The 27,389-nt window shown below is 39.2% G+C and overlaps 1 protein-coding gene across 3 annotated transcripts in view; it reads right to left on the reverse strand.

Annotated features, from left to right (window-relative positions):
- ranbp10 (RAN binding protein 10) overlaps positions 1-27,389 on the reverse strand; it is a 140,429-nt gene that overhangs the window by 11,930 nt on the left and 101,110 nt on the right. For 2 of the 3 annotated variants that reach the window (XM_080187070.1, XM_080187072.1), the window contains 7 exons: positions 19,320-19,342; positions 16,540-16,724; positions 16,328-16,467; positions 12,464-12,572; positions 12,028-12,176; positions 8,602-8,800; positions 6,069-6,193 (listed from right to left, as the gene is read on the reverse strand). In XM_080187070.1, the coding sequence (XP_080043196.1) occupies positions 6,069-6,193; positions 8,602-8,800; positions 12,028-12,176; positions 12,464-12,572; positions 16,328-16,467; positions 16,540-16,724; positions 19,320-19,342 (930 nt within the window). The remainder of the gene's footprint in view (positions 1-6,068; positions 6,194-8,601; positions 8,801-12,027; positions 12,177-12,463; positions 12,573-16,327; positions 16,468-16,539; positions 16,725-19,319; positions 19,343-27,389) is intronic. The other variant, XM_080187071.1, reaches the window with a different exon arrangement.

Raw genomic sequence — 27,389 nt, forward strand, 5'->3', positions numbered from 1 at the left:
AAGTAATGTAGTAGATGGCACAGAGGTTAGCACTGCTGCCTCACAGCGTCAGGAGCCTGGGTTTGATTCTGGCCAGTCACCTGCATGGAGTTTGCATGTTCTTTCAGCATCTGCATGGCTTTCCTCTGGGTGCTCCGGTTTCCTCCACAATCTAAAGATGTAAAAGTTATGTGATTAGCCATGGTAAATGTGTGGCATTACAACAATAGGTCTGGGTAAGATGTTCTTTCTACAAGATGGTGCAGACCTGGTGGGCCAAATGGCCTTCTTCTGCACTGCAGGGGTTTGATGGAAACAGTGGTCATACCAATGTAGAATTTAGCATTCAGTTTGAAAGTGGTAATGCAAGATAAAAAACTAAGTGCAGGACTTTCTGTCCCTTCCCACTGGTGGGTTCTTCTGGTCTAAGGTGACTCCCCTGCGGCAGAGTTCCCTGACAGTGGAATGGGCAAGTCACGTAAAATGCTGTAGACATTGGTAGGAAGTTCCAACCTGGTGGCTCAAGGTTAGCCACCTTCATTGCGTTTGAGGGGCCAAAGACAAGAGTTTATTTAGATAGAACTGAGGGACGATAGGGCATTATGCTAACAGATGTATCCTATACGTCACCAAATAATGGGAAGGTGATAAAGAAGCAAGTTACAAAGATGCAGAGTTGCAATTATTGAGAATGGGGATCTTCAATTATCCTTAACCTGGGATACTAACAGTGTTTGGAATTAGGGAGAGGAATCCAGGAGGAGAAGTCGTCCAGAATTGTATAAAAGACAATTTTCTTGATCAGTGTTTTTCAACTCAAGAAAGGAAATCATGCTGGACTTAATTCTCACAGTGAAGTGGTTGGGATGAACAGGAGAATGTTTGGGAAATGGGGATGATAAAAAAATTGAGTATAATAACTATCATTGTGGTAAACTGCATTAAAATCAGTACATTAGTTCATCAGAAGAAATTTGAGGGACAACGTTATTCAAGAACACAGGCTGTTGGTCTTGGCATAATTTGAACTTTGCTTAATGCTTTATAATGGCCTTTCGTAATAATGAGGATTTATCTGCTTCATCACTGCTGATGAGAAGATACGTTACTACAATGAAAAAAAATGATTGGTCACGGGATAATTCACAGATCTAGTAAACCAAACTGATTATATTAAGAAACGACAGCATGGTGGCACAGTGATTAGTACTGTTGCCTCACCACAGCACCAAGGATCCGGGTTCAATTCCAGTTTTGTGAGATTGTTTGCACATTTACCCTATATCTCTGTGGGTTTCCTCCAGGTGCTCTGGTTTCCTCCCACAGTCCAAAAATGTGCAGGGGTTAGGTGGACTAACGTTGCTAAATTGCTCCTTAGTGTATGTTTTGGGGATTAGTGGGATAAATACATAGCGTTACAGGGATAAGGTAGGAGGATGGACCTGGGTAAAATGCTCTGTTGGAAGAGTCAGTGCAGACTTGATGGATCCTTCTGCATTGTAGGGATTCTCTAATTCTAGACATCATCAGGATTGGAATCATTACAGAAATTCTCATATACGTAACTTTATTGATACAGTAAAATGTCCACAGCACTTTCGCAAAACTATCAGAAAACAAAATTTGACACTGAGCTACATAAGGAGTTATTAGGACAAAATGACCAAGGGCAAAGAGGCAAATTAGAAGCTTAATCTTAAAAGGTGGAGAGGTACAGAGGTTTAGAGAGGAAATTTAGCTGAAGACCTGGCCACCAATGGTGGGATGATAAAAAATTGAGATGCACTAGAGGTCAGAAGTGGAGAAGTGCAGTGGTTTTAAAGGCTTGTAGAGCTGAAAAAAATTCCAGAACAGGGAAAGAGCTAGTCCATGGAGAGATGTGAAAACAAAAATGAGAATTTAAAAATTGAGCATTACCAAGTGAAGAGCAAATGTAGGCCAGGAGCAGCGGGCATGGTGCAAATTAGGATATGGACAGCAGAGATTAGGACGAGCACAAGTTTCTGTATGGTTGAAGACTGGATGGATAAGAAACCAGATGAAGGCAGTTCCACCCATCTGGATAACACGGTGGACGTATTGTAGAGAATGATGTGTGGGGTTAACTCTGTCAAAGGATAGACTGAAGATGATGAGAAGTGGATAGTTTACCATGATCACAGTCATATAGGATATAATTTATGACTTTGTTAGGAGCTAGGATGGGACGTAATTAAGTGTGAAAACTCTTAACTAGAGGGTGGCTAAAACCAACGAGTTGAAGAGATCTGACCGAGTGGGTTAGAATCAAAAATCAGGAGGCAAAGCACTAATTCAACAAAGAGAGGCATTCAAAAAGAGGAGATGCTTTGGGTACAGGGAAGACACATTCCCAAAAGGGAGAAAGGAAGGACAGTGAAAAGTTCCCTGGATGTCCAAAGATACAATTAAAAGAAACAGAAAAGGGAGGCTTATGACAAATATAACAATTTAGGATCGTAAATAAAAATACTGGCCTAGTAAGTGATGTCCACATCTCCAGCAAGAATAAAAATACAACGAGCAAAAGGCAGGGCAAAGGAAGCTAACACAGCAACATTACTAGTGGAGGAGTCTCTAGAAGATGTGTGGCTGCGGGAATGGACGATTGACGGTATCTGAAAAGACAGATGAAAGCCTGTTCTTTGTTGACACCAAGAGATAAACTGAAATATTTGCTCCATAATAAAGAAAAATTGAACCCACTGCAAACTGATCTAAAAGGGTCTTTATCTAGAAGCGGGGGTATGTCTGGAGAATTAAATGAGTTCTTTGAATCTGTATTCAATACACAGAAAAGGATATTGCCAATGTTGCAGTGAAGGGTGCAGTAACAATATTTGCAAAGGGAAAAAACAGATAGGAAAAAAGAGCATTTAAAAAGGTTGGCAGCACTCAAAGTAGAAAAATCACCTGGTCCAGGTGGAATGCATTCAAAGTTACTAAGGGAATTAAAGTTTGTCATAACCTTCCTTACATATGGGAGAGGTGCTAAAGAACTGTTTAAGAGGAACAGTCAGTCTAACGTTGCTGGTGGGGAAACTTCAGAGACAAAATTAATTGACAATTGGAAAGGTATGGTCTAATAAATGAAAATCAACACATACTTGTTAAAGGTAAGTATTGTTCGATTGAATCAGTCCTTTGCTTCAGCACTAGGCACTAAGCTTCAACACTTGGGCTTAATGCTGTTGTATTTGGATTTTCAAAAAATAAAAATATCACATAATAGACATATTTGCAAGATTAAAGCCAATGGGGATTTATAGGGAAGTGCCAGAGTGGATTAAAAAAACTGGCTATGGGACAAGTAGTAAAGATTAGCAGCGAGTTAATGGCTATTTCATAGACTGGAACGAATAATACCGCACTGCTCCTTAGCGGTTAGTATTAGGACTGCTACTCTATTTGAAATACAGGTATGATGCCCAAAGTCTAGCTGTTTGAAAACGATAACGAGTGGCTATCCTGTGTGTGAGGTTGCAGTACTACAATATACAATTTCCCTATAACAACACAATGACGGGTGCCTGACGCCTCTTGTTTCAGTATTATGCACCTGATTCATGTTGTAAACTGCTCATTTGAAACAGCAGAGCTACATTGGCATACTATACTGGTCAACTGACCCCAGGCAAGTAAGGGAAATTTGTGAAACTTCACCCTTAACATGCAACCCCAAGCACTCTTCAGTCATCTGGCTGCAACTCTGAGACAGGTGGTCAGATCTGTTTGCAGTCAATGGCATATGAAAACACTCAGTGAACACTGCCCACGAATAGCCCCTGGTCTGGTGGAGAGAATTGAAAAAACAGAAAATAACTGTATTGTGACCAACCCATTCTGTGCAATCAAGAGCACAGCAGACATTGACTGTTGAATCGTGTCTGAAGCAACTGCCTGGCTTTGGGCAGCCACAGAGAAGTTGGAATCCATGGAGTTGGACGTAAAAACTCTGCAGGAAACGAGGCTCATTTTGCCGGTAAAAATGGTGCCTTGTCTGTTTACTGATCCAAAATCCAGAGCGGGTTATGGTCCAAAACAGTGATGGATTTTGGACATCGTACCTGTACATTAATGATGCGAACATAAGAGTAGAATTTCAAAATTCACAGATAATGTGAAACTTGGATCGTAAGTAAACAATGAGGAGGATAGCAACATATTTCAGCAGAACAGACTAGTGAAAAAGACCATACAGCAGATGAATTTTAACGTGGCTGTAAACATAGTGATTCAGGTTAGTATGGCCATAAAAAAAGCAAACAAAGCAATGGAATCAATTTCTACAATATTAAAAAGCAAAGTAGTTACGTCAACTTGCATAAAATGTTGATTAGAGCATCCTGGGAGCAGCCTTGCAGCAGAACAGAAGTCTTTAAGATTATAAAAGAGTTTGATAGGGTAGATGTACGTATGATGCTTCCTTTGCAGAGGAGGTCGGAACTACTGGCCATAAATACAAGTTGGTTGCTAATAAGAGAATTTAGGAGAAATATATTTAGCCAGAGAGTGATTAGGATGATGAAGTCCCTGCAACAAAGAGTGATTGAGATGACTAGTACAAGTTAATTTTTGGAAAAGCTGCGTAAGTACTTTTGGAAGAGAGGAGCTGAAGGACATATAGATGGGTTTATATAAAAATTTGTATGGATTATAAACATTGGCATGAAGCTGTTGGGTTGAATCACCTATTCTTGTGCTGCACAGTCTGCTTAATACCATGTGATATGCATGTGTGAAGTGTTATGATTTGGTACAAAAAATTAAAAGAGGCAATCTAAAGTAAATGATTCAATTTTAAAGATGATGTAGAACAGAGAGAGACGAAGGGCGTACGCACACAAATCTTTGAAGGTGATGGATCAAGTTGAGAAGTCATTAAGAACATAAATGGAATCCTTAGTTTAGAGTACAAAAGCAAGGAGATTATGCTAACTGTGTATAAAAAAACTAGTTAGGCTTCTGTTTTACTATTATACTTAATTGTTATATTACACATTGGGAAGAATAGCAAGGCTCTTAAGTGTTGGTGGGGAAAAGATTTACTAGAACAGTAGGAGGGCAAGTATCTTCAGTCACGCATAGAGACTGAATATATTGAGGTTGCTCTCCTCAGTGTAGAAAAGGTTTAAGGGAAACAGAGGGGTGCAAAATTCTGAACAGTTTTGATAGAGTAAATAAAACTAAACTGTTACCAGTGGCCAAAGAATTAGTAATCAGAGGACATAGGCTTAAAGAAGCTGGCAGAAGAATAGAGGTAACATAAAGAACACTCTTCTTTAGTGTAGTGTGTTCTAATTTGGAATGCACTGCCAGAGAAGTGTGGTGGAAGCAGGTTCACTCCAAAAGTGAACTGGATAGTTACCTGAAGTGAAAAAGGTATCTGGCATTGGGCTTATTGGATTGCTCTACCAAAGAACCAGCAAAGCATGATGAGCCAAATTACTTTATTATACTTTGATTCCATCAGGGTATGTTTACACTAATCATTTTACATCTGAGCACCTGGATTGAGAAGAATCTCATGACTATGGAATTTACATTACTACCTATTGCAGAGGATAAGTGGAGCATGGGTACATATTCAAAACCATATAGTATCCTTCAGTTGTAAAGGATGATGAAGAGCTAAATAAGCAGCAGCAAATCCAGAGGATAGGGCATGTCAGGCAGAACAAAAGGTTGCTCAGCTTTAGGAATGGTGATGCAGTCAGCCTTGTGATCGAAAGCTGGAAGATTAAAAAGTCTCAGAGTTATGTATTTATTTTGGTGGTGATGGGTTCACAATTCTTGGGATGAGAGGATCAATTCCACCTTTAGAATAGGCCATCATAGTTGCAGCTAGATTCTAGGAGGGACTGAAGCTAGGAAAAGGACGACTGTGGGTGTGGGAGAAAAATGACAAAAAAGTAGTTGAGTGTAGATTCTCACTTTGCTAATTCTTCGTACAAGTGGCCAATTTCCACAGATTTTTCCTCACATTGTCCTTTCCCAAACACATTTGTCTACAGATCCAACCTTCTTTCGCTCTCAAAGCATGCATGCCCCTGCCCTCTGCCTCATCCTACCCATGCTGGACTCATCCGTCTGCAGGATTTCTTCGTGCTTATAGTTGCCATTCATTATTCTAGTGGAGGTGTTTTCCAAGACTCCATTGGTGTAGTGCTCTGGTTCCATTTCCATTTCACTGTCACTGGTGAACAATAACACACAAAATCAGGTGGCAAAGTTCTCCAATTCACTTCAATGGATCAACTGAGATGGGCAATGGTCATGAAGCACAAACATTTTCTATCCCCAGCAAAATATAAAAAGAGTACAAGTCTTCAACTTTTCTTCTTCTACTTTAACTCACAGGCCTGCAGCCAGGTTGGTCTAAAGGCATGAATGCAGACCAGCTAAGTCTTTTTCCACTTTAGATTGCCTTCTTCTTCCTTGTTTGAAGGATGGTAGAGGGTGTTTGGCTGATGACATTAATTATCGTGACTAGCAACTCACCAAAGGGGGAATCTCAGACATATGCTTCTTGAGATTTAATTGCAGCTACATACTTCTTTTCAAAAAGTGAATTCGCCTTTCCACACACACTAGGGCAGAATACTACTGGCCCCTAGGTGTTAGGAATTGCTGGTGGGAGTTGGAATGTTTCCAGCAAAATAACAGGGGTGCTCTGGGTTGGGATGGTTTCCTGATGCAGGGAAACTTGTCCAAATAGCAAGCTGTAAGGCAGGCACCCAATCTACAGAATTAAAGGCCCCATGAAGCATAATTTTATGGGACTTCTGGCATTTTACCAACAGCAGATGTCCCCTACTGTACAAGCAGCCTCTGTCAGAGTCTGAGGTGGTGGTCAAGGGCAGAAAAGGTAGCTCTCACAATTTCCTCCCAGGAGAACTTTGCCTTGCAAATGGCAGGGCCTTCCCCCCTCAGCTATCCTGAATTTTAATTTTTAAATTGCTTCTCCAAGGAAGTCCCAATCCTGAGGCATCCCAAGGACTGTTGCCTGCCTTAGTAGCACCCACCGTTTCTGTGGCTGCTCCTGAAGATTCAGAGCTGTCAGCCCTGTAAATACCTGGCAGCATCAGGCACCCATTTGCCATTCTTAATTGGATGAAGGGCCCTGAAGCAGTCAATAATGTCAGCAGTAAAAATCATTGAGCTGGTCCTGCTGCCTGGACTGTGGGCTCAGGGCTTACTTTTTGGCCCGATGTTGGGGTCCTGAAGTCCAAGTCCACAAGAAAATTCAGCCTAGCTGTCAGTGGTGAGAAGAGAGTGTACTAACTCACTAAATGCAATAATTGAGTTTTTTCAAGCCCAGCACACATTTCACTGTCATGATGTACAGGCATTTTCACAGTGATAAAGAATCAAAAACAATCATAAATCAAATCACAGCTTTCTCTAGTACAAAGCTGATGAGACTGGGCATGAATTGTCAAAATACATTATTGACCTGGCCATTTACTTTCTGGTTTCAACTTGGATTAGGCACATGGTGTGCCTGAACGGCTTTTTGCAAGAGTACACAAAGTGAAGATCTGGAAACTCCAAAGCTCAGCAGGTACATATGAGAAAAACCAAGATCAGGAGTCAGTATATTCCTGATTTTCATAGTAAAAAGAGAAAATCAAATTAATTCAGCTGTAAATTTGACAAAGCTGCAACTTGCTACTACAAAGAACATTTTAAATAGGTGCTAATGTAAAAGCAAAATTGTGGATTCTGGAAATCTAAAAACAGAAAATACTGGAAATATTCAGTAGGTATAGCAGCACTTGTAGAGACAGAGAACAGAGCTAGAATTTCAGAATAATTGAGCTGAAATGTCAACTCTGCACACAGGCTGATTATTTCCAGCATTTTCTGTTTTTATTTCAAAAAAGTACTAGTTTTCCCCAAAGTTCTTCTCTCCTTTCTGCTGTTGTGTTTTAGTGACTGTTTTGAGTTGGAAGACTGAAAGCAGAACATGATTATGACTCGTATTTCACACTACACGTCTACATCCTCTAAAATGTCCTTTATTCCATTTCTGTACTTGACAATTCTGTTGATTTGGCAGTGAGATTCTGTTAGAAAGTAGAAGAATGGTAAGATATTACAAATTCATAAACCATCACTAGTTGGATATGTTTCATCACTTTTCCTGCTTGTGCATAACTCTGAAATTGTGCTGTGTGGTCACAAATGTTCAGATACATCAGGTTGTAGGTGAAGAAACCACATGGAGTTTGATTTTGCAAACATATCATAAATCGTCTTTTATTAGTTACACATCACTGTGATCAATTTTATTCATACAGTAGTTCAACACTGCACTGTAGATTTGCAGAAAGAAACAGATTGCATTTAGATAATACCATTTACATTGTAGGGGCAGAGGGTCCCTGCTTATAATGATTAAATGTCAGCCTTCGTTTATATTGTTAGAAGGAATTCAACAACTTTTATTAATGTTTTGGTCACTTCACAGATCACAGAATGTGATGGACAACTAATTACCATGTTAAAAATTCACAAAGATGCTGCCGCTCCCCCCCCCCCCCCCCCCGATGCACGCGTACCCGTTAAGCCATACATATGTCTTGACTGCAGTAGACATACCTGGTTTCCTGGTTACTCGTACTACTGTGCTGCTGGGATTTGGAAGAGTCTGTAGAATTGGATTCTGAGTAGTTTACGGAGGAGGGTGAGGAAGAGGACGAAGATGAAGAAGATGAGGAACTTATAGCTGGATATTTGTTGTGTATCGGTTTGCTTTTTGACGGCACAATCCCATTGCTGCAGTTTGGGCTATCTGCTCCTGCAAGACAGGAAATAAATTTTAAGTACAAAAAAAAGGTACATCTCACAAAATGGCTGTTAGTCTTTAAATTAAGTTTGATCATTATTTTTGTCTTTTCAGTTATGATCTGCTCCTTGGCCAGTAAGGCAAGATGATCCTTCTGACCAAAAATCTATCCAGCTTAGTATTAAACTTTTCTGCAAATATGGAAATTCAGGACTAATGCACACATCCAAGAAACATGTACTTGTAGCTCAGACAATGCCTAGCACAGGCAAGGAAGCAAAGATCTGTGCAAAACAACAATATCAAAACAGACCAAATACAAGGAGCTGAGAGAAACAGGAACAGGTTGGACTGGTGCAAAAAGATCACTGGATAAACTTTGGGCCTTATCTTCCAAATGCTTTTCAGAGCCACGTATGCAATAAATGGAATGCTGCTCCTTATTTTTGGCAATCACAGTAGCAGGAGATCATGGCTGTGAATATTATCTAAAAGTGTGGGACTATCCTAGCTTTAACTTTTCACTTTGAAGTGTATGGGGAGAAAAATTGGAGAAATAAACACTGTCCCTCACTGCCATAAAAGATCAATATGGTTAAGAGTATGTTCATTGTATAATTAAGATTAAAGATATAGTGGTGGAGGGCATAGATTGATTAAATAGCTTGAGGCCATGCATAGAAAAACTTCTCAGGGAGGAAGACAACATTTGGAACGTTTCATTCTGTAAATAAGTTTAATATCCAGAGGTTTAAAGCGGTAGCAAAGAATTGCTGCTAAAGGGTGAAGGTGAGAAACTAAGAAATTTTTGAAGATACAAGTAACTCAGGTTACAATCTTTTGTGAAAAATGGCTGAAAGCAAATGTAAATTGTCAGACTACAAGTACTCACCAGTGTTCCCCAAATATGTACTTTATGACCTGTGGTAAAATGGTGGATATGTGGACACAGATTACACCCTTACTAAAGAGAAATCAATATTTGGCCTTTGCATTATCACTTCCTGTCAAAAGCATAATCAGAATCCAACCAAGTATTTTGTGCGCTGGATGCCTGTCAGTTGGATATTGAAGAAGGTTTGGATCTTCTATCAAACTTCATGAGTGAAATTTACAAGATGACGATCTATTATTTGCCTTTGGGTCATGATCAGACTTTGAAAGATTTTGAAAGACAAATACCATTCCTTGGAGGAATATATCACAAACTTTAACAGAATGTATAAAAATATGTAGAAATTCAGTTTAAAAACTCTTTAACATATGCTTGCATTTATATTGTTTTATTGTGACAAGGTGTAGCATATGGATAGGCTCCTGGTCTTAACTGGCATATGGTTCTCAGAAAAGCACACTTCTTTGGATCAATTATCTGCTGCTATAGAAATGTTTCTGGGGAAGCAATCATTTCCAGCAGCCTTGATGTGCTTATGAGACATTCCACAGAAGATGCAGGACTCAACGACTGTGTCCTTTTGCGATTTTTCAGAGACAAGGAGCAGACATCAGCACAATGGAAGAATTACAGACAAAAGGAATGAAGATGAAAGCACTTTTGGCAGATCTGGATATCACAATAGATATCAGGAATGGAGTAGCAATAGTAGACAAATAAACCTAGGAATGTCCAGGGAATAGTTAACAAATGCGACTCAAAATACCATTATACAATGAATAGGAGAGTTTCTGAAGCGATGTGTAATACAGAATTTGGAAATTGAAGATGATGGGACCTAACAGTCTGAGGGAACTGTACTAGTCCCAAAAAGCTTTGGTCTGATAATGACTGTATTAGTAATGAATTTGTTCGATTGTAACAAGTTAGGTTGTGGGTAAATGAACTGGCTCTCAAACAAAGCCAGATGCCTGTTTTTACATATTAGGACTATGAAGCTACAGTTGAAGGTCTTTAAGGGCAAATAAAACATTTAAAAAATTGGTATGGAGAAATGCACAGTCATGTTTCCAAGTTTGGGGGACCTGAGGGATGAGAAATTAGTCAATTTAGTGACACTTCTCTTGCCATTCTTCTAGTTAGTACAGTACAGCACAGCTGGTTTTACAATATATTTGGTAGGTGAAAATGGAAATTGTCATCATTTGGCCTGGGAGGCTAAGAAAATAAAAGGAATGATCAAAAATACTTGGGGGTGCTAACAGTGGCTCTTGTAGAAGGAATAGTTGTGGAGTTTTACTTGTCAAATGCTTCAAGGGTAACTCTATACAAAGGGTATTCTGAGAATAATTTACCCATTGAAAATAATTCACCTATTGAATTTTATAGATAATTTTTCTTGTGGGATAATGTACATCTGACAAAAATGTGACTGAAAAAAAGGATTGACTTTGCTGGTGTAAAAATGCTAGAAAGAAACAAAAATCTCCCAAGATTAATGGGTTGATGCAGTTGATTACTTTACAAAAAAGGAATGCTGTTTTTGCATAAAGTGACAATTGGAGGTCCCCAAAGAGGGATGTATTGTGTCATGATGTGCAGAGTATGGAAAAATCATTTTTTGCTCATTTTTGTGATTTGTTTTAAATTTGTATCTGTGTTATGAAATTTTGATTTCCAAAAGTGAATCTGTTATGGTATGTATCTGTTGAAGGTATGTTAATTGTATTATTAAAGTCAAGGATGTACTGGTAGAGGGCACTGATTTATCAATTAACTTAACCATACATAAGCAAAGGCTGGAGTTCATAGTCAACACTGGAAATAACATTTCGATTTAGATAACTTTTCTTTGAAAGTTTTGTTTTCGTAACAGTGCTTCGTTAAGAGGTCATGAATTGGATAATTAATTTGTACACCTGATACACTTAAAAGAGGCTTATGTGGCTCTGTAGCACAATGGACATTGCTTAGACTTTCTGATCAATGGCTGATAAGACATTCAAAGATTGGGTCCCACTGGAATTGGATTTTTGTTAGTGGCACTTTATGAGGCTATTAATTAATTTAGTTGTTTCACTGTTGTACTCAAAAGGAGTACAAAGAGAAGTTTTTGGACATTGGGTGTTAGTTAGGGAAGAGGCAAACATTTGTAAATTTGCATTCTGTAAATAAATTTAATATTAACAAAGGATCGGAGTCTGTTTTCCCACTTCACCATCTGGTTATCAAAAATTTTAAAATACTATTATTTAGACAGATTGCCCTTCTGAAACATCAAAGCATAAAAATAACAAATAACAAATTGCCTGAACTGAAGGACAGAAATGTATTAGTACTATACCTGCATTGTTGAGGTGAGAGTTATTTGCCCCATGCCTGGGGCTCATATTGGGTGATCCAGGGTAGCTATCTTGAGACTTGGGGCTACGGGCACTGAAACAGCGCACTTCACTGTCTGTACCGTTCACCATCTCCACAAACTGCCGACACCTACATAAAATTAGCAAAAGGTAATCCCTGAGCAGGAGCCATACCAAGCTCCGATATAACCAGAGCAGACAGCATGAAAAAAGATCCAAATAATAAGCATTGACCATCTCGCATATTGCATTTTAATGGCTTGAAGCGGAAAATAATTTTTGCCTCCTGGTAAGTCCATCAGTCATACACCGTGGACGTACTTTTGCCCGCCTCTGGATGAAATAATAACTCTCCCCCGTCCACCTGCCATCTTCAATCAAATGCGCTGCAAATCTTGCGTAAAAATGTGTACTTACTTTAACATGAAGAGTAAGTTTGGGTTACGCTCAAGCAGCCCTGGATATAGTTGCTGTGTTGCTTCTATAGCTTCACCCACTCTCCCTGCTAAAACTAGCTTCTGTATTCCTGAAAGACAGAAGGTGATGGCTGCAATTACTGATTAAGCTCAATATCATTCTTTCCATTTTTGTTTAAAAATGATATATCTTTCTAAAATGTTGGTACATTCATAACCCCATCCAGGAGCTGCTGTTTGGAAACCATTCGCATTTCAAATGAATTGAACAATGAAACAAACTGAAAAGGCTAAATCCCAGTTTCCAACTTTCAAATTATTTTAAAGATGTTTGTTTTCATCCCCATGGCCACCACCCTGTTCTATTCCTGTAACTCCATGCATTTATCTCAGTTAATGCATTAAACCTACACATCTTTTGGACACTAAGGGCAATCCACCTAACCTGCACATTTTTGGATGGTGGGAGGAAACCAGGGCACCTAAAAGGAAACCCATGCAGACACAGGGGAGATCATGTAAACTTCACAGTCACCCAAGGCCAGAAGTGAACCTGGGTACCTGGCGTGGTGAGGCAGCAGTGCTAACCACTGTGCCACCGTGCTGCCAACAATTTGCACGTTTCCACTAATTATAGTGGCAAATCTTACATGCAAGTATTTCACAGGTAACCGATTACTTATAAAATGTGGTTATTAGCATTATGTAGGCAAACACAGTAGTTAGCTTACATACAGCAAGTCTCACCCAGCAGTGATAAATGACTAGGTTGGTCAGAATACCAAACAGAACTCCTCTACTCATCCACAATATATAAAAATGAAATCTTCTGCATCCATCCTGAGGAATATAGGAACAAGAGGAGGCTATTTAGCTGTGAGACTGTTGTGTGCCATTCAATGAAAACAAGGCTGCCTAACTCCATATGCCCATCTATGCCATTTATCTTTCAAATGTTACACTTCCATCCACACTGCTTACAATTGCTATCATTGGCAAGCTTGTATATGTGGCACTCATCTAAGTCATTAATATATATGGGGAGTAGTTGAAGCCCCAACACAGATCTTGATGGGACATCACAAATCACATGCAGCCAATTAGAGTAGCATCCATACTCTGTTTCCTGCCACTCTGCCAATTTTCTACTCAGTGTCAATAACTTGCCCTCAATTCCTTGGGATCCAGTTTTATGAGGAACTTTATCAAATGCTTTCTGGATGTCTGTGTAAATAACACCCAGAGATTTTTCCCTGTCCATTACTTCTTCAAAAAATTCAAATCAGGTTCTGCAGGCATGATCTGTCATTTACCAAATTCATGCTAGTTCTCTCTGATCAGCTGAAAAATTTCCATCCTTAACCATAGACTCTATTAATTTCCCAACAGATGCTAATTCACTGGTCTCCTAATCTCACCTTTCTTAGTCAGAGAGTGCTTTCGTTTGAGATATAAATTGAAAGACAGCAGTTCTGACAACTAAACACTCCCCCGTACTACGCTGACAGGGCTGCATGGATTGTGCTTCAAATCACAGAACGCACATTGAAAAGATAGCCAGTTTAAGGCTAATCACTGAAATAAACTGACACTGGCAGTAGAAATACTACTTTGAACCAGTAACAAAGAAAGATGCATTTCAATAACTCAGATTAATTGCAACTTCTGACTCCGCCTGTAGTATTGTTGTACGCTATGGAAATAGAAGGCAAGATTGAGTTTTGCACTTGCAAAAGGCAAACAACTCCTCCTGGGAAAGGCTACTGATAACCAAAATCAAAGCTAAACAACAGAGAGGCAGCTGGAACCAAAATAATGGATCAAAGGCACACTGGTGGGTTTGTTTTTCATTGCCCACAGCAAGAAAACATTATACAAGCTAAATAGCCATTTTGTGAAGGTTTGTTTTGAGAAGCATGGTAAAGACTCATCAGTCAACTACAGACACCTCAGCATCATTGCTTAATACTCATTGCAGTAGTGTAATTTTGATGTGAACATTTCAAGTAGTGCTTTAGTTGTAAAATTATACAATATTCCTAAGGCACCTGCCTATTTAGTTGCTTCAAGCACATGACTTCATGTTCACCGATTTCAGTCTTATAGCCTGTATTGTATTTCACATCCTTTAGAATCTGGTAATCTGGTGCAACAATAATCTCTCCCTCAATGACAACAAAACCAAAGAGAGTCATCGACTTCAGGAAACATAGTGGAGAACATGATTACATCAATGGGGACTAGATCACCAACAGCCTGGTATCCCCATGCCAACATTATAGCTAAGAAAGCCCAACAGTACCTCTACTTTCTCAGAAGACTAAGGAAATTTGGCATGTCTGCTTCGATTTTCACCAACTTTTACAGATGCACCATAGAAAGCACTCTTTCTGGCTGTATCACAGCTTGGTATGGCTCCTGCTTTGTCCAATACTCTAAGAAACTACAAAGGGTTGTGAATGAAGCCCAGTCCATCAAGGAAACAAGCCTCCCATCCGCTGCCTCGGAAAAGTAGCCAGCATAATCAAGGACCCCACATATCCTGAACATACTCTCTCCCAACTTCCTCCATTGAGAAAAAGTTACAAAAGTTTGAGGTCGTGCATCAACTGACTCAAGAACAGTTTCTTCCCTGTTGCCATCAGACTTTTGAATGGACCTACTTCACATTAAGTTGATCTTTCGCTAAACCTTAGCTATGACTTTAACACTGCATTCTGCACTCTCTCCTTTCTTTCCCTATCAACAGTATGCCTCGTCTGTGTAGCATGCAAGATACAATATTATTCACTGTATACTAATACATGTGACAATAATAAATCAAATCAAAGTCTTTTACTAGAAATACAAGATCAAGGGTAAGTATTAAACTCAGTTAGCACTGGAAATAAAAGTCTTAAAAGGGTCAGTAAACCCAGCACAATCTGATTTTTACTTTCCAATTTTCCTGACCGGAAATAAAAACTATTATTATGAAGTTTACACTGTGGCAAGGCCGACATAAAGGAGAGAGAAAATTCTTATTGATTCATATAATTGAATTTATATTTTCCAGAGTCTGACTTCTCCCCCCTCTTTCACCCAGAACATATTTGTGCAATTTGATGACCCCCAACAGTCTTCAGTGCCTTGCTCAACTGGTCATCATACAATGTGGAGATTTTAGTTGCTGCCAAGGGTAAAACTGGTTTTGCTGTTCAGATGCTTGTCATAGAAACTGGCAGTGTTCAATTTATGTTGCTTTCTTGAACAATACTAGTTTTACTCTTGGGTAGCAAGATAAAAAATCTGCCCACATGTTAGCATACTGTTTTACTGTAGAGATTACTATAGCAACATGTAAAGCAAGGGCGGTGAATGTGGATTATTATTGGGCACTCTTGTTAACATAAGAACATAAGAAATAGGAGCAGGAGTAGGCCATCTAGCCCTTCAAGCCTGCCCCGCCATTCAATAAGATCATGGCTGATCTGTCGTGGCTCAGTTCCACATTCCCGCCCTCTCCCCATAACCCTTAATCCCCTCGCTTATCAAAAACCCATCAACCCGCGTCTTAAAAATATTTAGCGAGGCAGCCTCCACCACTTCAATGGGCAGAGAATTCCAGAGATTCACCACCCTTTGAGTGAAGAAGTTCCTCCTCAACTCCGTTCTAAACCATTTTTGTGCCTGCAGCCTAGAGCTGCACAGGCTGAAGTACCCCTACTGCCATCTTAGCTGATATTAGATAATTCATTCCTTGGAACCTTTGTCATTTGTATGGCTCAGCTCCATACTGGGCAGTGCAGTTAGCAACTGGGACAACAGGGACTTAAAAATAGAAATTTCAAAATGTTATACACATACACATCACTGCCAGACTTACGCTGTCTGTTTTTGATTGAACTCTGCTCCTCTTGAATGGTCTGCCCTGTTGCTCTGGCAAAGGCAGTTGCTGTTGCACAGTACCCATGATGCACCAGGTAGGACGACACCATGCTATAAAACAAATTCTCACAGAATGAGCTAGTTTAAATGTGATACCAAAGCAAACAGCTAATCCTCTATATATGATAGGCAAGGAGCAGCATTTCTTACTTTTGCATCATCGTCTGCCACTCCCCTAATCTGTCTCCTATGGGAAATCGTTCAATTGTGCCATGAATCTTTGCCCTCCACTCACGCATGTAATCTTCTATGTCAAACACAAATGGCTGCTGCCCAAAGTTGGCATCTACTATCTCGCCTGGTGTTTGAAGTCCCACAGTTGGGTACAGGTTAGGCTGAAAGACAAAATTAGTGGCACTCCTCAATTCAATATTAATTCTTCAAATACAAAATGGAGTCAGCAAAGAAATTTGTCAAAAGAACTCTTGGATATGAAATTCAGCTTGTTCAAAATATGCAGTAGTCAATTGGTCATTTATTAAACACCCTACATTATTTTCCTATCCATTAACTTAATCCAGCATCCTGTGTTGTTACTGCAGCAGGATAAATTCTCCTCATGGTTAGAATGTTTTAATCTGAACTAACGCTGCTCTGTGGTGTTTAGTCTTTTCCCCTGGGCTTGTGTAGAGGAGGACTTGATTGGAGATGATTGACAGTAATATCATGCAACTGGGTGGAGCTAGGCTTACACCTATCCGTGGATAGGTTTATGGACGAAAAGGGATTGGTTTAGATTAGTGGGTCATTGTTTTTTTTTAAACTGGTCGGTGCAACATCGTGGGCCGAAGGGCCTGTTCTGCGCTGTAATGTTCTATGTTCTGCTACAAGCCTTTTTTTTACATCTACCGAAGAGGAATGTCACCCTTCTCCTTCCTTGTAAATGCTTCTAATCAAATAACGGCATCTGGACAGCTCAAGTCAGGGTCCCACTACTTCAGCATTGCAGCCACCAGACAATAGTTGGTCACCATTTACAAGCAGTCTTGCACATACTCAGCATTTTATGTAATTAATTTTAAAATTATATCAAGAAAGCTTTCGTTTCCCTTAAATCTTGCAAGATTTTGTATTGAACCATAATATTAGGACATTTTAGGGATTCTGGTCTGTACATAATTTATATTGTATCCATGCCTTTCGTGTGCATAGAAATGTCATATGGATTGTTTGACACAAGGTGAACTTCTGGGGGATACAACTGATCTACCTAGGAATTCCCTTTACTTCCATCCCTTCCCTGAGGCTAGACTACTCTAGGGTATCCAAGTGGCAGCACAAGATTTAGATATACTAAATGTATACACGTGTATTCAAACCTTGACACAAATGCATCTCCAACAGCAGCTAAGCTTCAATTAATTAAGTTTTGATTTCAAAATATCGAATCAGCCAATGCCATCTTGCTAACAACCATTGGTAAAATATCAGGATTTGATTCAGAAATCAACAACTCTCAAGCACAGTTTTTATTCGTTGAAGAATTCCAATTCCTTGTAGCAGATATATGTTCTCTGTGAAACTTCAAAACCTATGTTAACTCCCCAGTTAACGCAGTATAAATGTAATGCCTTAAGTGATATTAAGCCATACAAGACAAGGAAGCCCCTACGTTTCGTTGTTAGGTTCTACTGAATCTGATGATGGAATTCCAATGACCATCATTCTCAGTATCTGCTAGGAATGTGGAGACAGAGCAAAAGTGATATCAACTAGGGCTCCAGCTCAACATCATCAGGTGAAATTTGCTAAAAATTATGTCATAATGGATAACACTTTGAATATGGGGAATTGTAGTGGTAATTCAGATATATGTACATGTCTAAAAGCAACATCTCCACTATTCCAATGGTAATAGCATATATTAAATAAAAGCAATGCCCAATATGACAACAATAATTGCCCAAACTAAAGGTTTGTCTTTAATCTTTTATGTTATTGTGGAGTTAACATAGAACAGTTATTTTTTGAAATAAAATCCTCCTTAATATTACAATGTCACAAATACAGTTAACATTTCCATCCAGTAGAAAAGTATATAACTCATGTCCTAAGAAGCAAAAACATAAATCAAATTTTGCAGCTGGTTGTTGTGACAGCATTTGTTGCTCGCCTTGAAGAAAGCTATCTACAGATAGCCAGTGAATTATATGGCAATTATTTTATCTTTCCTGACTTAAATTTCATTCTGGCGCATCAGCTGATAGGTATCGGCAACATCCAACAATAGTGATGTCATCATCAAGAGGCTAAGCAGTAAACCAGAATGAAAAATTCTCAAAGACAGCAAGCTAGGAAGTAAAAAGCTCTGATTAGCCTTCACTTTTTAATTGGACATTGAAATAAAGATTGGAACATACATGGAATTAAGGTAGCTGAAATATCAAACAAATTTTTAAAAAAACAATTAGGGCTTTTAATCATAATGGAGATATTTGGCATTCCATAAGCATAAAATTAGTTCTGCAGAGCCAGTAGTAATTATGACTTAATAGACAGTTAAAAATCTAATTGCATCTCATTCAACAAGGCAAAAACTACAAGAATTTTTACAGCAAGGTTAATAGTGTAGAAAGTGAAAGATCATGTCAAATCAAGTGATTTCTCAGATTTTTACCTGAGAGAATCTCAACAATGTGCTCTGTGAAGGAATGGGAAATCAATGACTGCAACTTCTGGGTATCTGTTTAACTGTGCATGTGTATTCACCAGATGTTGCTGTCAGTTTTACAGAAGAATTGCCAGTATTACAAATGCAATATTTGGGTCTGTATGTTGAATCTGGATTTTTAAAACTTAAAAAAAAATCAAAAGACAGTCAGTTCCTTTTTTAATCTTGGTCTCTTAACTCCACAACAAATTGCTTCTAGTGGTACAAACTTTATTTACAGAATAGGTTTCAGGATGGTGAAATAATTATTTATACTTACAGGCAGGTCTGTGAATGCTATTCCTGTAAAAGAAATCCAAAACACCAATTAGTATTTTTAAAAACAACAACTATTCAATAGCTGGAATAGCATATAATCTATTCAGTAAATGGATTCTGCATTGCAGATCTCATTACAGTTGCATTGGAGAACCTGGTCACAAGGTGGCACTCTTGAACTCTACACAGACCCTGTATTGAACTAAATTCATTCTGGTCGGCTCTTTGAATTGAAGTGAGATATGTCACTACTTTTAAAGGTGTGCATTCCCAGCAGGAAAACTTTAATAACTGTAAAATCTTTTATGTACAACTATTTCTTGGCAGCTTAATTTAGAGAATTTTAGTGAACTTTGTTTGTTTCTGTCAGACTGAAAGAAACCATGTGTCAATTGACTGGCTAGAAGAGAACCCAGCCTTAATTTATATACAAATTCATCTGGAGGTAATGGACAGAATTCTATTATGCATACTTTCTGGTCTGTAAATATGTCAGTAGGCTAGCATCTACTACCATGACTTTATCATTCTAGATTGTCCACTGGATTGGATGCTGGCAGGTGACTGAGGAGGACACTAGCACCATCTCTTAGAGAGCAGCCTTCCCATCACATCACAAAAGTGGATCCACAGATCAATGGGCTGGAGGACTTAGAGTGGATGGTTACATCCCATTTCATTGTTTTACCATTGATACTACAATACTCTGTATACCACTGCCTTACAATGGGTGATCATTTTTACTATAGGAATAATTGCACGAGGAAAGTTCAACAAAAAGCAGCATTTCCCTCAATAGATTCGCTCAACTTTAATATTTTACATAGAATCCTAGATCTTTGCAGCACAAGGTTTGGCAATTCAGCTCATTAGGTTTCAGCTGACTCTTTAAAAGAACTATCCAAATTATTATTCATTCCTATGTCTCTAAACCCTGCAAGCTTTTCTCATTTAAGTATCCGCTTTACCATGTTTTGACTGAGCCTCTTTACACCAAACTTTCAGGTGGTGAGTTTTGACAGAAAACTTGCATGCAGCACTGAAACAAACAGTAAGAGTTTCTACGGCGATATAAATAGAAATTGGGCGGTTAAGGGCAACATGGGATCTCCACTGAATGAAGTGGGTAAATTGATAACAGCAAACAAAAAAATTGCAGATATGCTAAACAAATGTTTTGCATCAGTCTTCACTGTGGAAGACATGCAAATGCACCCAAGTTATCAGATGGTCAGATTTCAAATAACATGATGGAATCTCAATCACAAGGGATAGAGTATTAGAGAAACTGAAGGGGCTAAAGGCCAGGACCTGATGAACTGTATGCCAGGGTTTTAATGAAAGTGGCTACGGAGATAGTGGATGCATTGATTGAAATTTTTCCAAACTTATAAAATTCCAGGAAGGTACTGGAAAATTGGAAAATAGCCAATGTGACACCCTTGTTCAAAAAGGGAGAAAGGCAGAAGGCAGGGAACGATAGGCCAGTTAATGTAAATTAAATTAATTTAAATAAATTATTGGCAAGATGCTGGAGTCAATAATCAAAGAGGAAATAGCTGATAATTTAGGAAAGTTAAACATAATCAAACCTAGTCAGCATGGTTTTGTGAAAGGTAAATCATGTTTGATAAATTTGATCTGTGAACGTAACAAAGGGAATAGATGGGGGGAGCCTGTGGACAAAGTGTATTTGGATTTCCAAAAGTCATTTGACAAGGTGCCACACAAATGGCTGGTGCATAAAGTAAAACCCCATGGAATTGGAGGAAGTAGCATGGATTGAAAACTGGCTATCAGCTAGAAAACAGTTGGAATAAATGGATCCTTTTCAGAATGGAAAGGTGTAACTAGTGGAGCACTGCAGAGATCAGTTCCTGGCCTGCAATTGTTCACTATTTACGTTAATGACCTGCGAAGAAGGAACAGAATATAAGGTCCCCAAATTTGCTGATAATACGAAGATAAGTATAAGGGTAAGTTGTGATGAGGATACTATGATTCTACAACAGGATACAAACAGATTGGGTGGCTGTGCAAAAACCTGGCAAATGGAGTTTAACGTGAGGAAGTGTGAAGTCATGCATTTTGATCGGAGGAATCAAAAGGCAATTATCTAAATGGAGTGTACAGAAGAACACTAGTTTTCTAGTGCATGAATCACAGAAAGCTAGTAAGCAAGTCCAACAAGTAGTTAAGAAGGCAAAGAACATTTTGGCCTTTATTGCAAAAGGGTTGCAGTATAAAAATAGGGATGCTTTGTTAGAGTTGAATAGAATGTTGGTGAGGCCTCACCTGGAATACTGCATATAGTTTTGCTTCCCTTATCTGAAAAGGATTTAGTAACATTGGATGCAGTCCAAAGGAGATTCACCAGGGTAATTCCTGGGATGAGAGGGTTGTCCCTTCAAGAGAGACTAAATAGTCTGGGTCTGTATTTCTTAGAATTTAGAAGAATGAGGGGTGACCTTATTCAAACATACAAGATCCTGAAGGGGACTGACAGGTTAAATTGGGGGGTGAGGTGTTTTCACTAGTGGGACAGCCTCGAACAAGGGGACACAGCTACAAGTTAAATGGCCGGTCATTTAAAACTGAGGTGTGTAGACATTTCTTTTTGCAGAGGGTGGTGAATTCTGTCCCGAAGGATAGTGGAAGCTGGATTATTAAGTATTTAAAGTGAAGGTAGATAAATACTTGATAGAATAAGGAGTGGGGAAAATGGCACAGAAAGAAAGCTGAAGCTGGCACATTGAAGGGGGGGGGGGGCAGCTTGAAGAGCCTGGTGGCTTACTTCTGCTTCTATTTTGTGTGTTCTTATGAGCTGAAATTCAGAAAAATTTTTTCCTAATGTCACTTCAAATCATAGAATGGAGCACTGAAGGAGGTCATGTAGGTCATGTACATGGGTTGCTGCTAGAGAGAACCAGCTAGTCCCTCTTACCTTGCCCTTACCCTGTGGGCCAGCAATCCTGTTCTCTTCAGGTGTTTATCTAATGATCTTTTGAAGGCCACAACTGAATTTGTCTCCCCCATGCGTTGTGTATGAAAGTTTTACCCCACTGTTGCTTCTCTTGCCAGTCACCTTAAATCACTGCCCTTTGCTTCTTGGCCTTTCCACCAACAGTTTCTCCTCATCTCTTTATTTTGAGCACCTCTTGAATTCTGGTATCTCTATTCTTTTTAAGTTCATTTATTAGTGTCACAAGTAGACTTACATTAATAGTGCACTTAAGTTACTGTGAAAATCCTCTAGTCGACACACTCCGGCACCAAGGGAGAATTTAGCGTGACCAATGAACACATCTTTTGGACTATGGGAGGAAACTAGAGTACCCAGACGAAACCCATGCAGACACGGAGAAAAAGTGCAGACACCACACAGAGTGATCCAAGCTGAAAACTGAACCTGGGTCCCAGGGGCTGTGAGGCAGCAGTGCTAACCATCTCTCATCCATAGCATAGGACTATAGAGTCCAGGCAGCACAGAAAGGGGCCATTCAGCCCATCGAGTTTGTACCAACCCTCTGAAGCAGCATTCCACCCAGGCCCTCCCTTTCACCCTATCCCTGTAACCCTGTGCATTTACCCCGGCTAATCCCCCTTACCTACATATCTTTGAACACCAAGAGGCAATTTAGCATGGCCCAGAAGTAGCCATGTTACCCCACTGAAGTGCAACCAGTGTTTTCAAAATTTTCATGACAACTTTCTTGCTTTGTACTCTATTGACAAAGCCCAGAATCCCACTGGCCTTTTTAACTACTTTCTCAGTCTATGCTGCCACCTTCAAGTAATTTTTTTACTCAATCATGAGACATGTACACCATGCCCCTCCTGTAGATGTTCCATCAGTCTGTGAAACAACCATTCATCTCCACTCTGTTTCCCATCAATCAGCCAGTTCTGCATCCATGCAGCCACTGCCCTTTTTATTTGAGCTTTAACTTTGCTGACAATTCTATTATGTGGCACTTCAATCAAAGCACCTTTTGGAAGTCCATATGCATCGCATCACCCTCATCAGCTCTCTTTATTACCTCAGATTCTTATCTGTCTCTCTTCTAAAACTGGAAACACCAGTTTATCTACTTTTATCAAAGCTGCTTAGGATTTCAAACACCATTATTAAATCTACCGTTAACTGTTCTATTCAGAGGAGAGCTACTCCAGCTTCTCTAGTCTCTTTATATAACTGAAGTCCAATAGCTCTGGTTCTATTTTAGTAAGTCTCCTCTGCACCCTCTCCAATGCCTTAGCATCCTGTCTGAAGTGTAGTGCCCATATTTGGAAACAATACACTAAAAGGCACCTAATCAGCACTTTATAATGGTTTAATACAACTTCCTTGCTTTTGTTTCTGTCCCCATTTATAAAGCCAAGCGTCCAAATTTTTTTTTAAAAAACAGATATATCAACTGGTCCTTCCACCTTTAAAACCGTAGGTCCCTTTGTTGTGCATTCAAATTTTTTAGAAAGACTTGGACAAAATGGAGGCATCGTCATACAGCTTGTAAATGTTGTGCCTGTGAAGGGAGTAGAGGCACCACATAAGTCAGAAATGTCAAAAGTTGGATTGGCTGATGGAGAAAAGCAATAAGATGCTTCATCATCTATGGCTGTTCTTGCATGCTTTCAAGTGGCAGGTTACAATGAGAGGTTAGCAGAGACACAAAGTATATTTCTAGTTATCCTTTAGTGAGGAAATTAAATAAATTTGTTAAATAAAGATCACCAGGGCCAAATTAGGATTTCAGGAGGTAGTCAAGGCTCCAATCCATTAGTGAAGCAGTGTTGCCTTGGCTTAGAAGCAGAGCCCAAACGATGCAGTGGAGCTGGGATTCTATCTCCCCAATGCAGAGGTACAAGTAGATGTTAAAATAACACTTGGCACTATTCACGTAACAGTTTCTGGTATCCTGAACAACATTACTCCCCCAAACCAATCCCATCAAAAACAATAAATGGTCATTCATCCTACTGCAATTTCAGCAATACTACAGAGTGGCTGCTGCAGTCATCTATATAATATTAGTTAGTAACTGCACACAGAACTTTCAAAGGCATTTAAGAAATATAATAACAAATTATTTCTTTTACCTACCATAGTTCAGTATGATAAATATGGGAAACATTATATTACTCATGCAATGGCATGCTCTGTTATTATGGGCCATACAGCTCCTCAAAAATTTGTTCAAATTTGCTAAATTTTGATATCTCTGAGGCGAGTTAAAAAGTATTCTGAGTGAAATATCTGACATCATGATTTACATATAATTGGGCTCCATGAGTTTGTTACTCAAACTCTGTTGTACATCATTAGCAGTGTTCCTGCTGAAAAGAATACTCCACCATTTGGAAGCTATTCTAAATCTGCTTCTTTCATTAACAAAGTCTTTGAAGACATTTAATGTCAATTTGAGAGCATTTCCATTATAGATATTTAAAATCAGAACAAATCAGCATCATGTAAAAGATGGCCTGTTAATCAGGTATGTGTGTAGTGTTTGGAAATAGTGCAAGATGTTCACCAGCAACGAGGTGGGTAGATAACCCATTCCAACTACTAGCCATGCCCATGTTCACTTAATTGCTGTAGCCAAGGCCAACAGATTCCTCATTCCTTTCTACTGGTCACTGCTCCCCTGATTCTACTCCAATGGATGAAATTCAAACCTGTGCTTAGTTTGGTGAATGGAGCTAATAAATTGTACCACTGCCAGTGAAGCTTCATACTAGAGCAATAAATGCTGAGAAACAACATGATCTTCTAATCAATACTTCTAACATAATCATGCTCCTCTGCACCCATTATCACGCCAGTGATCAGCAGTGTGCTGCTGAAGTATTGCCGTTCCTTAAGTAAATCAAGTGTCCTTAACAGTTTTACAACACAACTTTTGATACACGTTCCAAGACAAGACTATTTCTCCCATATAACTCTGGGCTACTGAACTATCAAGAGGAAAATGCAGGAGGTTGACCAATTAGAACGTTGGAGGATAACTGATTTAGAGCAGACAATGAAATAGTAACTCTGGGTGACAGCCCCTTAGTATCTGTACCCTTAAGTATGAGAAATGTTTCACTATGCTTATGGATATTCACATATGGAATACAAGGAGTATTCATCTTGAATTCAGATCTTTCTCAAGTTTCTCTCCCTCTCTCTTCGTGCGTGCTCTAAGCTCATTTAGTTTACAAGGATCACCTTCCATCACCTCAATGTTATTTCCACTAAACTATCCCTCTTCATCTTTCTCGATTTGTGTGCAAGTCTTTAACACAGTAGACTGCATTACTCTTCTACAATGTTTCTCCACACTCAGACAGGTAGGTGAGACTACACTCACCTTGTTCCATTCTCATCTATCTAATCACAACCAAGAAATCTTGTGCAATGGAATCTCCTTTTGCTTCCACAAAATCCCTACATTGCCAAAGGAGGCCATTTGGCCTTTCAGGTTTGCACTGACTCAGAGAACGTTACCCAAGACTCACTCCCCCACACCATCCCTGTAACCTCACAGCTAATCCATCTGACCTACATGTTGTTGGACACTAAGGGGCAATTTAGCATGGCATATCCACCGAACCTGCAAATCTGTAGACAATGGGAGGAAACCCACGCAGACACAGGGAGAAAGTGCAAACTCCAACAGTCATTCAAGGATGGAATGGAACCCTGGTCCATGGTGCTGTAATTATTGTGCTGCCCCTGTACCATTACCCCTGGTGTTCCCCCAAGGATCGATCCTAACTCCTTCTATTTCACATATTCATGCTGTTCCTTGGAAATATCATCTGAAAACAAGGCAGGTTCCACATGAATGCTGGCAACATCCAGCTCTACCTCACCATCACATCCTTCAATCCCACCACTATCATTAATCAAGTCACTTATTTGACATCCAGGAACTGAATAAGAAATATCCTCCAATTTAATAATTGGAAGGTAGTAGCTATCCTCTTAGATCTCTGCCACAGACTCTGTTCCTTTATGCAAAGGAAAAGTTTATTGAATAGACTTGCTGGAAGAAGAAGAAATTTCTGAGCTTGGATGCTGAAATTAAGGATCTTTTGAGGTAGACATTAAGTGTACTGTAATACTATTACAAGCCATTGCTAAAATCCCATTGTTTGCACTATTATTTGATCCTAATCACCAGATGGAGCTGCGCAAAAGCTAAACAGATACAATGTGGTGTTCAACACTTCTTGGATTCAACACAGTACATTCAGTGACTGGAATGGAGTACAATGATAATAAAGACTATATTTCAGCAAAAAAAAACTCATTACCATGTCAATCAATGAAAGAAATTGTCCACATAAAAAAAAAGAAAACCCAAAAGTTCTGCTGAATCACAAAAGAAACGAGACAGAGGAAAAAAGACAGCTTGTCTCTAATTCTACTCTATAATTTTCTTGTCCTTTGTGAAACTGATATGTATATTTTGAAGAAAAAAATTGTAGTTGAGACTTTGAGCAGCTTACTAAGTCATGGAAGGAACACAGCAGGAATGGGCCTTTCAGCTTGTTCTGCGTTCAGTTAGATTGTGGCTGATCTATGCCTCCACAACTTTCCTTGCCTTAAGACCCTCAACCAAGGAAGCCATTCCTTTACAGTCACCATGCATTTACTGTTCACAGTTGTTCCATTAGAAAGGAGCTGGCAAAAATATTCATTACATTATTACCACCCTATATCAGAAACAAAGAAATTCAGATTGATGGTAAAGCAGTTGCTTGTTTCTGTAGAGGCAACATGCCATCAGTTGTTTCCTTGGTAAATAGCAACACTTGGGTCAACTGAAAAAACTCCAAACTAGCCTTTAGGGATTCTGATAAGACCCTTGTCAAAGTCAATAATAACATGCATTGTGACACTATCATGATAAATTCTCTCTCGTCCTTCTTGACCAATCTTCAGCCTTCAGTACAGATGACTAAGCGGTCCTCAACCAATATCCCTAATCCATTGTCCTGCTGGGTACAATTTCCTTCTTGGTTCCATTCTTATCCATCAAATCATGGCTGGAGAATGACTTCCAATGGTTGCTCTTCT

Source organism: Carcharhinus amblyrhynchos, chromosome 4, assembly GCF_965287045.1.
Source record: "Carcharhinus amblyrhynchos chromosome 4, sCarAmb.v2.hapA, whole genome shotgun sequence".
NCBI lineage: Eukaryota > Metazoa > Chordata > Chondrichthyes > Carcharhiniformes > Carcharhinidae > Carcharhinus > Carcharhinus amblyrhynchos.